Below are 13,892 nucleotides of genomic sequence, written 5' to 3' on the forward strand. Positions count from 1 at the left end.
AGGTCTAGTGGAAGCAACTTTAACATCACTAATTCACTATCTCAATAGTCTGGATAGAAGGCCTATAATGAGGAAAGATAACTGTCTTCTTCATCAGTCCTAATTGTCCTTAATATACAATGAGAATACAAAACATTAGGAACACCTGCTCTTTCCATGACATAGACTGACCCGGTGACTCCAGATGAAAGCTATGATCCTTTATTGATGTCACTTGTTAAATCCCCTTCAATTAGTGTAGACGAAGGGGAGGAGACAGGTTAATGAAGGATTCTTAAGCCTTCAGACAATTGAGACATGGATTGCGTATGTGTGCCATTCAGAAGGTGAATGGGTGCCTTTGAATGGGGTATGATAGTAGGTGCCAGGCGCACCGGTTTGTGTGTGTCAAGAACTGCAACACTGCTGGGTCACGCTCAACTGTTTCCTGTGTGTATCAAGAATGGTCCACCACCCAAAGGACATCCAGCCAACTTGACACAACTGTGGGAAGCATTGGAGTCAACATGGGCCGGCATACCTGTGGAACGCTTTYGACACCTTGTAGAGTCCATGCCCTGATGAATTGAGGMTGTTCTGAAGGCAAAAGTGGGGGGTGCAAGTCAATATTAGGAAGGTATTGCTAATGTTTTGTATACTCAGTGTACATCTGGCCTAATGAGTGCCATCTCTCCCTTTAAGGTTACCTCCATGACATGCTCTCTCTAACTCCTGTCATCCCTTACTAACGAAAGGGGGAGCCCCATAATTGGATAGTGAAACTCAAAATGTCACATTAATGAAGAGAAGATTATAGGAGCGAATGAGAGGTTAAACCACTATGACTCACTAATCTGGTCAATTTCTTCCTCATCAGTCATCAAACCTTACACCTCAATTACAGATAATATAGCAGCGTCATCATGACTAACACTTCAGTTGCATATCATGTTGCGGCATCATCACGCCTAGATACTATTTTGTGCAAGGACACTATTGGTGTGATCAAGGCGTTATGCCTCGATCACACCTTTAGTGTTAGAGCTAAATTGTACGCAGCATCATCTGGAAATGTGTGCAACAAAAGTTCAACATTCACCTTCTGCTACTATTTCTGTCAAGCCGTCTATGCATATAGTTTTGACGCATACTGTACGTTCGATAAATCCAACATATGCACCACACAGAACGCACTGCAACTGCCTCTACAATGCAATGCTGCAAGGCAAACACAACGTTCCATTGGATAGGAATGTACTTCTGATGTACCAAAATGCAATGATGTTGTTGGTGTGATCGATGTGAACAGTAACAGATCATATTGCCAAAAAACTTAACTTAGTTTCCTACCCTCTTTGATATTGCTGCCCCAAAGATGTATGATTTAGAAGAATAGTAGAACCTTCTTGATGGGATAAAGGTCAGCAATTTTGGTCAGGGAGTTGGTCAGCCATGGTTTACCAGTGTTGTGATAAAATATTGGGTAAAATAATGAATTTCAAGAATTTATCTACAATGTATGTTTGTTAGCTAGCTAGCCAACCAGTTTTAGAAGAATGATTCCATAAATGTTTTTTAACTGCCAATATGCCAACATTCCATTCAAACAATGCAGTCAATCCACAGATTATAATCATCATGGTTGCACAGATTATCAACTACTTTTTGGGTTTTGTAGACTCCTAAAATAAAATTCCCCATTGTAGATTTGACATTTATTCTCTAATGTATCCATTTGTTTATGTCATGACATCCATTGCACTCCCTGTGACTGTTAATTGAGGGCAATTAATTTCAATTCGTTATTATTGCTCTCGGGTGCGGTGATGAAGTGAAAATATAATTTAATCCTCTGCGATGTAATTTTAGTATTTGCCTTATCGGCTTCCGTACGATGTCGTGGCGTTTCCTATCTTGCTGAATTAGTGTTAGCTTGTCAGCTACCAACAAAAATAGCTATAGYTGCTCGGATAAAATCTCTGACATTAGCTATCACCTTAAAGATAGGATATCTTTGATAGAATATATCAAAATGAGACGCGCAGGTTTGGGTAAGTTTCTGTTTTAGTCTATCGTTTTCAATGGAGAACGCTCATTCGGGCTAGTTAGCAGGCTGGCTAGCTCACGTATGTATAAATAACGGGCTAGCTAGCTACTACACTTACTGACMAACTTGTTTTGGTAATTGTCATCATGGTTACATTATAGCTAACTAGTGAACTGTCTTTTACCTACTTAACGTTAGTTAAGTTACATTTTATTGCGTAAGCGTGTGTACGTACTTAACACAGTTACCCACACTGATGCTACCTGACAGGCCTTCATAGGTAACGTTAGCTAGCTATTTCTAGTTTATTTAGCTAACGTAGATCAATGGTTTTGTACATCATGTCAAACAGGCGAAGGAGGACCTGGAAACTATGTGGCCAGCGGGTACAGCGCGTATGAAGAGGAAAATGAACACTTACAAGAGGGTCTGAGAGCCAAAGTCAGCGCCTTGAAACATGTAAGCATGTCAATGTGTGCAGGGCTCCATGAAATGATATAATATGGGGTTTAGAGGTCTGGCTATCTCATATTGTTATCAAGTCCTCTGATTAACCTATTCCATGTTTGTCCTACAGCTGTCAATAGATATTGGAACCGAAGTGAAGTACCAGAACAAAATGTTGGATGATATGGTAAGGAAGTGAGACAGACAATGACTACTCTGCATAACTACACAACAGCTCAAGACCTATTCACACACAGCTCACTTTCTGTACCCTCTTCTGCCAGATTGCACAAATGAAAAAATAAACTGAGTTGGCATCATTTCACGATATTGCACAACAGATCGGCTATTTCACAGTGCAATTCATATCAGGACGGCAAAACATATCACTGGATTTATTGGTTTGTTCTTTTTCTGCTGACAGGACTCAGACTTTGACTCAACAGGTGGTTTGCTGGGGGCCACCATAGGGAGAGTGAAGCAGCTTTCCAGGGGAAGCCAGACCAAGCTCCTGTGCTACATGCTGCTCTTCTGCCTCTTCGTCTTTACCCTCCTCTACTGGTTTATCAAACTGAGGTGATACGTTACAGGAGGCCCCAGCTTTTCCCTCCCTGCCTCCTTCCACTGTCTGTGCCATAAGTCCGCCACTGGATCAGAAGACCAGGATGATGATGATGATGATGATGATGATGATCAAATCAAATGTTAAAATCAAATTGTCACACGTGCCGACCTTAGCGTCAAATGCTTACTTAGGAGCCCTTAACTAACAGTGTGACAATAGGGGGTAATAATGCATGGCTGTCATTCATTTTAGACAGCCCTGATGGAATGAATAGACACCGCCATAAGTTCATGATTGTAACGATGTCCATTAACGATGAGGTATATTCTAGGTTAATTTGTAACTGAGTGATCTAGTTCATCAGCGATCTGGTAAGGCTAAGCAGTAACATACAGTGCATTTGGGAAAGTATTCAGACCCCTTGACTTTTTCCACATTGTTACATTACAGCATTCTAAAATGGATTCAATTGTTTTTCATCAATCTAAACACTATCCCATACTGACAAAGAAAAAACAGGTTTAGAAATCTTTGCAAATTCAATAAAAACAGATCACATTTACATATTCAGACCCTTTACTCAGTACTTTGTTRAAGCACCTTTGGCAGTGATTACAGCTTGGAGTCTTCCTTGGTATGACTCTACAAGCTTGGCACACCTGTATTTGGGGAGTTTCTCACATTCTTCTCTGCAGATCCTCTCAATCTCTTGTCAGGTTGAATGGGGAGCAACGCTGCACAGCTATTTTCAGGTCTCCAGAACTATTAGATCAAGTTCGGCCTCTGGCTAGGCCACTCAAGGACATYCAGAGACTTGTCCCGAAGCCACTCCTGCGTTGTCTAGGCTGTGTACCTTCGCCCCAGTCTGAGATCCTGAGCAGGTTTTCATCAAGGTTCTCTGTTCTGTTCATCTTACCCTCAATCCTGACTAGTCTCCCAGTCCCTGCTGCTGCCAGGGTTTTCTCCAGATGTGATGCTTGGCATTCAGGCCAAACAGTTCAATCTTGGGTTCATCAGACCAGAACATCTTGTTTCGTGGTCAGAGTCCTTTAGGTGCTTTTTGGCAAGCTCCAAGTGGGCTGTCTTGTGCGTTTTACTGAGTTGTGGTTTTCGTCTGGCCACTCTACCATAAAGGCCTGATTGGTGGAGTGCTGCAGAGATGGTGGTTCTTCTGGAAGTTTCCCCCATCTCCACAGAGAAACTCTGGAGCTCTGTCAGTGACCATTGAGTTCTTCATCACCTCCCTGACCAAGGCCCCACTCCCCTAATTGCTCAGTTTGACCAGGCTGCCAGCTCTAAGAAGAGTCTTGGTGGTTGGAACTTCTTCCATTTAAGAATGATGGAGGCCATTGTGTTCTTGGACATTCAATGCTGCAGACATTTTTTTGGTACCATTCCCAGGATCTGTGCCTTGAAACAATCCTGTCTCSGAGCTATAAGGACAATTCCTTCCTTGCTTTTTGCTCTAACATGCACTGTCAACTGTGGGACCTTATATAGACAAGTGTGTGCCTTTCCAGAATCATGTCCAATCAAGTGAATTTACCACAGGTGGACTCCAATCAAGTTGTAGAAACATCTTGATGATCAATGGAAACAGAATGCACCTGAGCTCAATTTTGAGCCTCATAGCAGAAGGTCTGAATAAATAAGGTTTTTCTGTTTTTAATTTTTAATAAATTAGCAAAAATCTATTTTCACTTTGTCATTATGGGTATTGTGTATAGATTGATGAGGGGGGGAAAATAATTTAATCCATTTTAGATTAAGGCTGTAACATTACAAAGTGGGAAAAGTCAAGGGTTCTGAATACTTTACGAATGCACTGTATATATAAATGCGACYAAGCTCTCTAGGCTGAGTCACTGAGGAACTCTCCAGTGCATGATTCATAATGCTATTTGTATGCAAGTGTGATCGATGTCATGATCTCAAAGAGACTGCTTGATCCAGTGTGACACTTGACAGTTGATCAATAGTGTTCAACTGTAGAGTTCCACTATAAAAACACACCTTGTATATTTGTTTTGAGGAATAAATTATAAGGGTACACTCTCCCTTCAAAACGTTTCCTATCCGGTCTACAGCGACCGTTCATCTCCACCACGACACACTGTTCTCCCGTGAACAACATTCATGTAAATGTGTTTTATATGTAAATAAACAAGATGTATGTTTTGAATTTGACCCAGCGAGTAAGATTCAGTTCCCCACTTTCATTTTGTAGAAGTCAACATATTCAGGCTCAGTTGAGGTGCAGTGTTTAGTTTATTTTATACAAATAACGGTACATACTATTCATTGCATTCCTGAGACTATCTACAAAAATTGGACAGAATCTGTGCTGACAAAAGTTGATTTTGACATGGATTACAAATCCTTTCCACTTCACATTGAAAAGAACACACAATAATTATAAATTCACATCTACTGTAGGATGGGCTGTTTTCAATTGTTGTAAGGCAATGMATGGAACCGAAGTTATACTGAAGAATCTTATGCATCTTTCCCCAGGATGGAACTATGGAGGAGATATTTGGAAAAAGAATTCTGGCTGGCCCTGTAGTCCAGTACATGCATTATCATATGGTAAATGCAAAACTGCCCAATAGCCGTGACGAGTGGTTAAATGGATTAACTTAAGAGTTTATGAATTGCCCTTCAGTTCTTTGATTTCCAAGGCTGCATTAAATTCCAGAAAATTTTTCTGTTCCTTCTGACCTTGTTCACTCCCCTTCACGGACTGGATAGGTGTAAGCAAAATGGCGGAAACTAAGTTGAGGTATCGCTACCACCTATCCAGTCATTATAGATAAGTGAAAGAAAAGGAACAATGAGGGGATTTGATTCATCTGTTCTGGGTAGGTGTGTTTTAMACTGGGTGAAAGTTGATTCCATTCGTTTTGGAACCGGGCTGCCTCCCGGCTTGAGCCAGGTGCCCGGTTCAAAGCCCACGGCGAAGTCGGCTCGAAACAAAAGCCACGTAATTACCACGTGGAGTAATGAGTAGGATTCTGTGTTTTCACATGCAAAAGTGATTGCTGTTGATAAAAACACTTTATCTGCCTTGTTTGAAAATTCTAACATATATTTAATGGAAAGAGATGTTTCTGGACAACGTACCATGCTGCCTTGTTGGCAAAATGACAGAGTGGGGGAGATTACTGTTCAATTTGAGAAGAGTGCTCCTCCCTCACTGCTTTTGCCCGTTTATGTCACGGGCCATAGACTTGTGCCCAGCGGCTCAGCATAATCCAATCCGCCTAATGTTCTGGATTGACGTGTAGCACAAGGGAAAGAGACACTGGCACTGTGACATCAATTCTTGGCTAGGGCCTTGGGTTGGGTGTCCATGTACTTGCAGATGATTGACAGCATTACCTCATCAGCACCTCCTCCAATGAACAATAACCTGGCATCTCTGCGAATAAAAAAGAAAAGAAAAACAAATTAAAACTGGGGTCGTTCAATGACARTTATAGCCTCGGCCACATTCTTAAAAAACATGGAAACCACGTACTAGTTTTGTCCATGAAGTACGACAATGGGGACTATTTTCTGATTAGATGCTTCAATTATTAAAGTTTCATTTCCTGAGCAAAATTACCAATCCGAGCCAGAATGTTCATGGAATGAACTACTGTAGTAAAGTCAACATCACTGTTGCGTAACTGTATTGAAAAAAAAAAAAAATTGTATTTGTCACATGCGCCGAATACATTACATTTTTACATTTTAGTCATTTAGCAGACGCTCTTATCCAGAGCGACTTACAGTAGAGTGCATACGTTTTTATTACATTTTTTTTTTTTTACATACTGAGACAAGGATATCCCTACCGGCCAAACCCTCCCTACCGGCCAAACCCTCCCTAACCCGGACGACGCTATGCCAATTGTGCGTCGCCCCACGGATCTCCCGGTTGCGGCCGGCTGCGACAGAGCCTGGGCGCGAACCCAGCCCAGCCTGGGCGCGAACCCAGAGACTCTGGTGGCGCAGCTAGCACTGCGATGCAGTGCCCTAGACCACTGCACCACCCGGGAGAATACAACAGGGGTAGTAGACCTTACAGTGAAATGCTTACTTACAAGCCATTAACCAACAATGCAGTTTTAAGAAAATACCACAAAAAAAAAAGTAAGAAATAAGAATAACAAATAATTAAAGAGCACCAGTAAATAACAATAGCGGGGCTATATACAGGGGGTACCGGTACAGAGTCAATGTGCAGGGGCACCGGTGTTGAGGTAATTGAGGTAATGTGTACATGTAGGTAGAGTTATTAAAGGGACAATGCATAGATAATAACAGAGAGTTGGTTGCTCAACTGGTTTAGCCCAAACATGAATTTCCTCCGTACACTATCTGCATATTGCATATGAACAGTGTTTGTACATAGAAAGGATTTGTGGAAGTGATGAAACGGAGATCTTTTCAACTAACAGTGACAGTGACCCTTGACMCCCAGATGCCTATCATTGAATGTCTCAAATGACACACTATTACCTAGTGCACTACTTTTTACCAGGGCCTATAGGGCTCTGGTCAAAAGTAGTGCACTATATAGGAATTAGGGTGCGTTCTACAGCTAAGGCGAGGCGACACAACAACCAATGGTTGCGTGCCACGTAATCGACTGTCATCGACTGACAAATTGCTATAACATAGATGTGGTTAGTTTATACTTAAAATACCTATCCAGGCGTTAGCAACATCTAAGCTCTGAAACACAGCCCATGTCTCATTGCCTTGATTTGCCACATCAGTGTACAGTAGTAACAACGATACAGTAGTGGACTACTGTGGGAGGTAAACAGACCTGTACTGCATCATCTGACCAATGAAAGAACAGCTAATAAACAACTTATCATAGTTTATGCATGTAGCACTTGTTAATACATCCATGAACAAATTATATAATATAAATAATATGAACTTCATGAATGGTTAGCAAACAAAACATTTAGTAATGGCTTATGACAGGTTTATAAGCAGAACTTGTAACCTCCACATAAAGTGTCGCAGAGTTTATTCAGTTCTTTGACAAAGAGTTTGCTCCAAAATGCGTCAGGGAATTAAGCTGCCGTCCTGAACCTTCTTTTMGATTTTGTTCTTCTCCACTCACCTGTAAAACCTGCTGACGAGGACATTGCTGGTGAAGCCCATTCCTCCCCAGTACTGCAGGCAGCTGTCCCCCACCTACCTGGACAGATGGCCTGCCTTCAGCTTAGCCATGGACGCCAGCTTAGTCACATCGTTGCCCTTGATGTACAGAGCTGGGGGGACACAACGAGAGGTTGGTGCCAAAAAATGCATCTTGTACATGTAGTTGTAATTCATTGATGTTGCTGTAAGTTTGTGGCTGTATCTAACATCTTTGGTGGTTTCCGTTCCTAAGTCCTTAGTGCTCACCCTCACCAATCGAGGCCTGTCAGATCAGTGTAGACGGACGGAATAGGAGAATCGGTACGTGGCCAATGGCCTCAGTTTGTGTCTGCCAAACAGATGCCTCTCTGACTCAACAGTGATTTCTATACCCAATGAGGCAATTAACAGCTGCACTAGTGCATTGAAACTACTGTCTGCAAAATTGGTTGCGCATTATTCAAACCCCACCAAAGGCCATGGCCCTAACAGTACTCTATGTGTCCAGTCTCATGACCATTAGATTACGTGTTGTGTTACTGAACCATTGCAAACACTAGTAGGTCCAGCTAGCCTAAAGTTTACAGCTTACGACAGGGTTCCCCAACTGGCGACCCACGAGCTGAATTTGGTCCACGGGTGAACGTATTTGGCCCCCCAAGTTTTTGTTGTTGGACATAAAAGACTAAAAACACCAGCAAATCAGCKCCAAGTGATTTTAATTTTGGAAATCTGTTCCAAAGTATTCCCATGCATAATAGAGAAATATATGTGATCATATACAAATGTAATCAAGGTTTGAAATKATTATGTTTTAGTCAAATATTATATCTGTTTGGGCTTCATGTGGTCAATTTGCAGTYTACTAATTATTTGTAATTATGTTCCGGCCCCCTGACCATCCGCTCAAGAARAAATCRTCCCGCGCCGGGATCTAGTTGATGATCCTTGGCTTACATCATTTTGAATCGTATATACCCTGCACTTGCTGATTATATTTATCTGGTTTGTGACAATCTGTGTGTATGCATTAAAAGGCCCAACCGCAAACAAAATTTCCCCATGGAAATCAGTCATAGTCCGAAATAGCACCCTATTCCCTATGTAGTGCACTACATTTCACAATTTCCCTATGTCGTGCACTACATTTGACCATAGCCCTATGGGTCCTGGTCAAAAGTAGTGCACTACATAGGGAATGAGGTGCCATTAGAGATGTAGTCATTACCTTATCTTGAATAGACCCACCTGTGGAGCGATGGAGGAGGGAGTGCAGCAGCTCGATCTCTGTCTCCAGCTCAGCCAGTCTGAAGTGGACTGACTGGTGGTAGAGAACAGACATCTTGCAGATCTTCCTCTGTCTGGTGTACTGAATGGTGTCCTGGATGATGTTGTCCCTCATGGTTACAACTGAAGGGGAAATGAACAGTAAAATAGAGACATTTTTTGTTTACAAGCAAACGTCACRTTTGAGAGGATTACAGTTGCATCACGACCTGGTACGGGAATTGGTCCGTCTATGATTGCAAGGCCCTCCAGCGGGTGGTTAAGACGTCCCAGTACATCACTGGGACCATGCTCCCATCTATTCAGGAAATGTTCTCGAAACAATGCCTGAAGAAGGCCCACAGCATCATGAAGGACAAAACACACATCCCAGCCACGAGCTGTTCTCTCTCTTACGTCGGCGTCACCCCTGCCTTAGGATTATTTGTTTCTTTATTATTTTAGTTATCAGGTGTTGACATGGGGTATGTGTGTTTTGGGTGATTATATGGTATAGGGGGTTTGGATAGAGTGTATGGGTTTGTGTTGAGTGAATGTTTCTAGGGAAGTCTATGGTTGAGTGAATGTGTCTAGTTATGTCTATGGTTGCCTGAGTGGTTCTCAATCAGAGACAGATGTTTTCATTTGTCTCTGATTGAGCCATATTTAAGGTGCCATAGGTATCATGTATTTGTGGGTAATTGTCTATGTCTATGTTGAACGTTTGTTGCTTTTTGTGTGCACTAACGTTATAGCTTCACGGTCGTTTGTTTGTTTTGTTTGTGTAGTGTTCGTTTTCGTGTTTTCCTCTTCTAATAAAGAAGATGTTTTTTTCACGCGCTGCGCCTTGGTCGTCTCTCCTCCACACGAGTCGTGAACGGCAGACGGTATCAGAGCATGAGGTCTGATACCAACAGGCTCAGAGACAGTTTCTATCTACACTGAACAAAAAGCTTATTTCTCTCAAATTGTGTGCACAAATTTGTTTACATCCTTGTTAGTGAGCATTTCTCCTTTGCCAAGATAATCCATCCACCTGACAGACGTGGCATATCAAGAATCTGATTAAACAGCATGATCATTACACAGGTGCAACTTGTGCTGGGGAAAATAAAAGGCCACTCTAAAATGTGCAGTTTTGTCACACAACACAATGCCAAAGATGACTCAAGTTTTGAGGGTGCATGTAATTGGCATGCTGACTGCAGGAATGTCCACCAGAGCTGTTGCCTTAGAATTGAATGTTAATTTCTCTACCATAAGCCGCCTTCAACGTCGTTTTAGTGAATTTGGCAGTACGTCCAACTGGCCTCACAACCGCAGACCACATGTAAAAACTGCAGTCCAGGACCTCCACATCTATCTTCTTCACCTGCGGGATCATCTGAGACCAGCCACCCGGACAGCTGATGAAACTGTGGGTTTGCACAACCAAAGAATTTCTGCACAAACTGTCAGAAACCGTCTTCACCAGGGTCTTGACCTGACTGCAGTTAGGTGTCGTAACCAGCTTCAGTGGGCAAATKCTCACCTTCGATGGCGACTGGCACGCTGAAGAAGTGTGCTCTTCGCGGATGAATCCCGGTTTGAACTGTACCAGGCAAATGGCAGATGTCAATTTTGTGAACAGAGTGCTCCATGGTGGCGGTGCGGTTATGGTATGGGCAGACAAGATACGGAAAATGAACCAATTGCATTTTAGCTATGGCAATTTGAATGCACAGAGATACYGTGACGAKATCCTGAGGCCCATTGWYGTGCCATTCATCCACCGCCATCACCTCATGTTTCAGCATGATAATGCACAGCCCCATGTCGCAAGGATCTGTACACAATTCCTGGAAGCTAAAAATGTCCCAGTTCTTCCATGGCTTGCATACCACGGTTGAATGACGGGAACCTGGTTACCAAGATTTCCCGGGATTYACCTCCCAAAATCACTCCCTTTTAAATAAATAACTAMGAGAAACCGGTWAATTMTAATAAATTATTTATATGAATAGCATGGCGTGAAATGGAACTGTTAAATTATATGCAATGTCTAAATCTGGTTTCTATACGGCCTCTGCATGATGAATCCTCAACGCTCAGGGTGGAGACAGAAAGCCCATCTCAGTATGGAGCACAATTCACAAYGTCTGTCATCTTATCATGGTCACTTTTTCTTGTGACAGGTAGGCCTATGMTACAGTAATATAAAGACAGAATGCGTGTCTAATTTACCCATCTCCATCTGACTTTATTTGTAAAGAAAATCTTTTGTTTTGTTTTAATCACTTGATTAACGTTGCTTTAAATCAGTGCACTCTCTCGCAGTCTTTGTCTCTCTCTCTCAACTCCATTCAAATTGCATCCAAAATAGATCATCCTGTTCTAGATTGATATATAGACATACGGGTACCAGTCAAAAGTTTGGACCACCTATTATCCCCAGGGTTTTTCTAACACTTAGAATGAGTAACACATATGGAATCATGTATTAACCAAAAAGTGTTAAAAATCAACATATATTTATATTTGAGATTCTTCAAAGTATCCATCCTTTGCCTTGATGACAGCTTTGCACATCTGCTGCACCAGAATCGTATGTGACTTCTCGCTTTATCATGGTCTGAATGATGTGCTTAATTCCAGTCCATATAATACAGATATACAATACAGTTCAGTAATACAGTTCACACTCAAAAGATTAGCCTACTGGAGCTAGTTTCATGTATTACCCGAGCATATAGTTAGCTACATCTATGAACTTTTATGTTTTTCTGTCATATGTAATGTGCAGTAACCTGTATCATTTATTCTATCCTATTGGATAATGGCACAAATATTTGGGCTTTTTTGGCTTGGGCTCATTAAATGTATTTAATGTAGGACTCATAAAATGTATTTAATGTACGGATGATCAGACTCAGGTAGCATCAGGCTTGAATTTTCGATCAAAGCTCTATTCAAATACAGACACAGGCCTATTTATATGCTTTATAAGCTTTTGAATGACACTTCCGGTTTTGGAGGGAAATACCGGGTTACCTGGGAGAAAGTGATTTATTCTCGGGATGGAACATGTAAAATACCGGGAAAATATTCAAGCCTATTGCATGCTCACCGGACATGTCACCCATTGAGTATGTTTGAGATGCTCTGGATTGACGTGTACGACAGCGTATTCCAGTTCCGCCAAGCCAGCTACTTCGCAAAGTCAATGAAGAGGATAGGGACAACATTCCACAGGCCTGATCAACTCTATGCGAAAGGATGAGGCAAATGGTGGTCACACAAGATACTGACTGGTTTTCTTATCCACACCCCTACCTTTTTTTGTTTAGGTATCTGTGAACCACACATGCATGTCTGTATTCCAAGTGAAATCAGTAGATTAGGGCCTAATTTATTTATTTCAATTGGCTGATTTCCTTATATGAACTGTAACTCAGTAAAATCTTTGTAATTGTTGAATGTTGCATTTATATTTTTGTTCAGTATACAGCCATGAGACTCCTAAACACTGAACTGGACTGACCACCTGCTCTGATTCTCTGCACCTTACACACACACACACACACACACACATCACAACTGTTGCTACCAGAATTGATAAATAATTGCTAAATACTGCACAATTTAAACACCCTTCCCCAAAAGAAGTGTAAATATTGGACTATAAATTGTGCCTCCTTGTATTATACTTGTGCTAAAATGTTTATTCAACTGAGACATTTACTTTATGTTCATATTCTTATATTTTATTATTTCTTATTGTTGTTGCATTGTTGAGAAGCAACCTGCAAGTAAGCATTTCGTTGAATGTTATACCATGTGTATCCCGTATATAAGACTAATACAATTTGAAACTTAATGTGTGCATTCCCGCACCAACAAGCTCTGTAGCAGGATAGCTAACGCTAAAGTCAGGACCTTGACAAACTTCAATGAGTGAGTGATGACCACGAAAACGCACAAGACTGAAGGGGTTGGGTTAAATGCGGATGACACATTTCAGTTGAAAGCATTCAGTTGAACAACTGACTAAGTATCCCCTTTCCCCTTTTAGCTATGTTCAACAAGTATATTATTCTGGCTTTACCTGCTCTGTTAGTGATGTTTGACCTTTTTTCATTTTTTAAAGAACTAATTAACCTGATTTTGTCAGAAAGCAGCTCTATAGAGATGATAACTTAGAATTAAATAATAAAGTCATCAAATAAAACAAATGTAACATCGCAACAACTGAAATATTTTTATTAAATTAAAGTTGTGAATAAACTGTGGTTAATAAGTGATAAGCAGTAATGGGCAGTCACTACCATCATGGGACTTTTATTAATTGTTTTATTCTGTGTTGTTACATCATTCAACCACATAAAGCATAGCGCATTTAATGTTTAAAAAAAATATCGAAATCAAACAACGTGATTTGCTCAGCACTACTTGCTGCGCTTGCTA

The 13,892-nt window shown here is 41.3% G+C and overlaps 2 protein-coding genes across 2 annotated transcripts in view; one reads left to right on the top strand and one right to left on the bottom strand.

Moving 5' to 3' along the window:
• Positions 1-618: 618 nt before the first annotated feature.
• bet1 (Bet1 golgi vesicular membrane trafficking protein) lies at positions 619-5,225 on the top strand. Its single transcript, XM_024135591.2, has 4 exons — positions 619-2,030; positions 2,379-2,485; positions 2,604-2,660; positions 2,898-5,225. The coding sequence occupies exons 1-4, from the start codon at positions 2,012-2,014 to the stop codon at positions 3,051-3,053; spliced, it is 339 nt and encodes a 112-aa protein (XP_023991359.1). The 5' UTR covers positions 619-2,011; the 3' UTR covers positions 3,054-5,225.
• A 2,836-nt stretch (positions 5,226-8,061) lies between these two features.
• The window catches only part of LOC112068430 (probable acyl-CoA dehydrogenase 6), a 30,112-nt gene continuing 24,281 nt past the window's right edge, over positions 8,062-13,892 (bottom strand). The window contains exons 5-6 of the mRNA XM_070438153.1: positions 9,432-9,593; positions 8,062-8,314 (exon numbers count right to left, since the gene is read on the bottom strand). Of these exons, the coding sequence (XP_070294254.1) occupies positions 8,238-8,314; positions 9,432-9,593 (239 nt within the window). The 3' untranslated portion in view covers positions 8,062-8,237. The remainder of the gene's footprint in view (positions 8,315-9,431; positions 9,594-13,892) is intronic.

Source organism: Salvelinus sp. IW2-2015, unplaced genomic scaffold (assembly GCF_002910315.2).
Source record: "Salvelinus sp. IW2-2015 unplaced genomic scaffold, ASM291031v2 Un_scaffold515, whole genome shotgun sequence".
In the NCBI taxonomy this organism is placed as follows: Eukaryota; Metazoa; Chordata; class Actinopteri; order Salmoniformes; family Salmonidae; genus Salvelinus; species Salvelinus sp. IW2-2015.

Bases quoted from the DNA above. Each gene is read 5' to 3' on its own strand.
- bet1 (XM_024135591.2), top strand. The intron at 2,486-2,603 runs GTAAGCATGTCA...TTTGTCCTACAG, and splicing joins AAGTCAGCGCCTTGAAACAT to CTGTCAATAGATATTGGAAC. The intron at 2,661-2,897 runs GTAAGGAAGTGA...TTCTGCTGACAG, and splicing joins ACAAAATGTTGGATGATATG to GACTCAGACTTTGACTCAAC.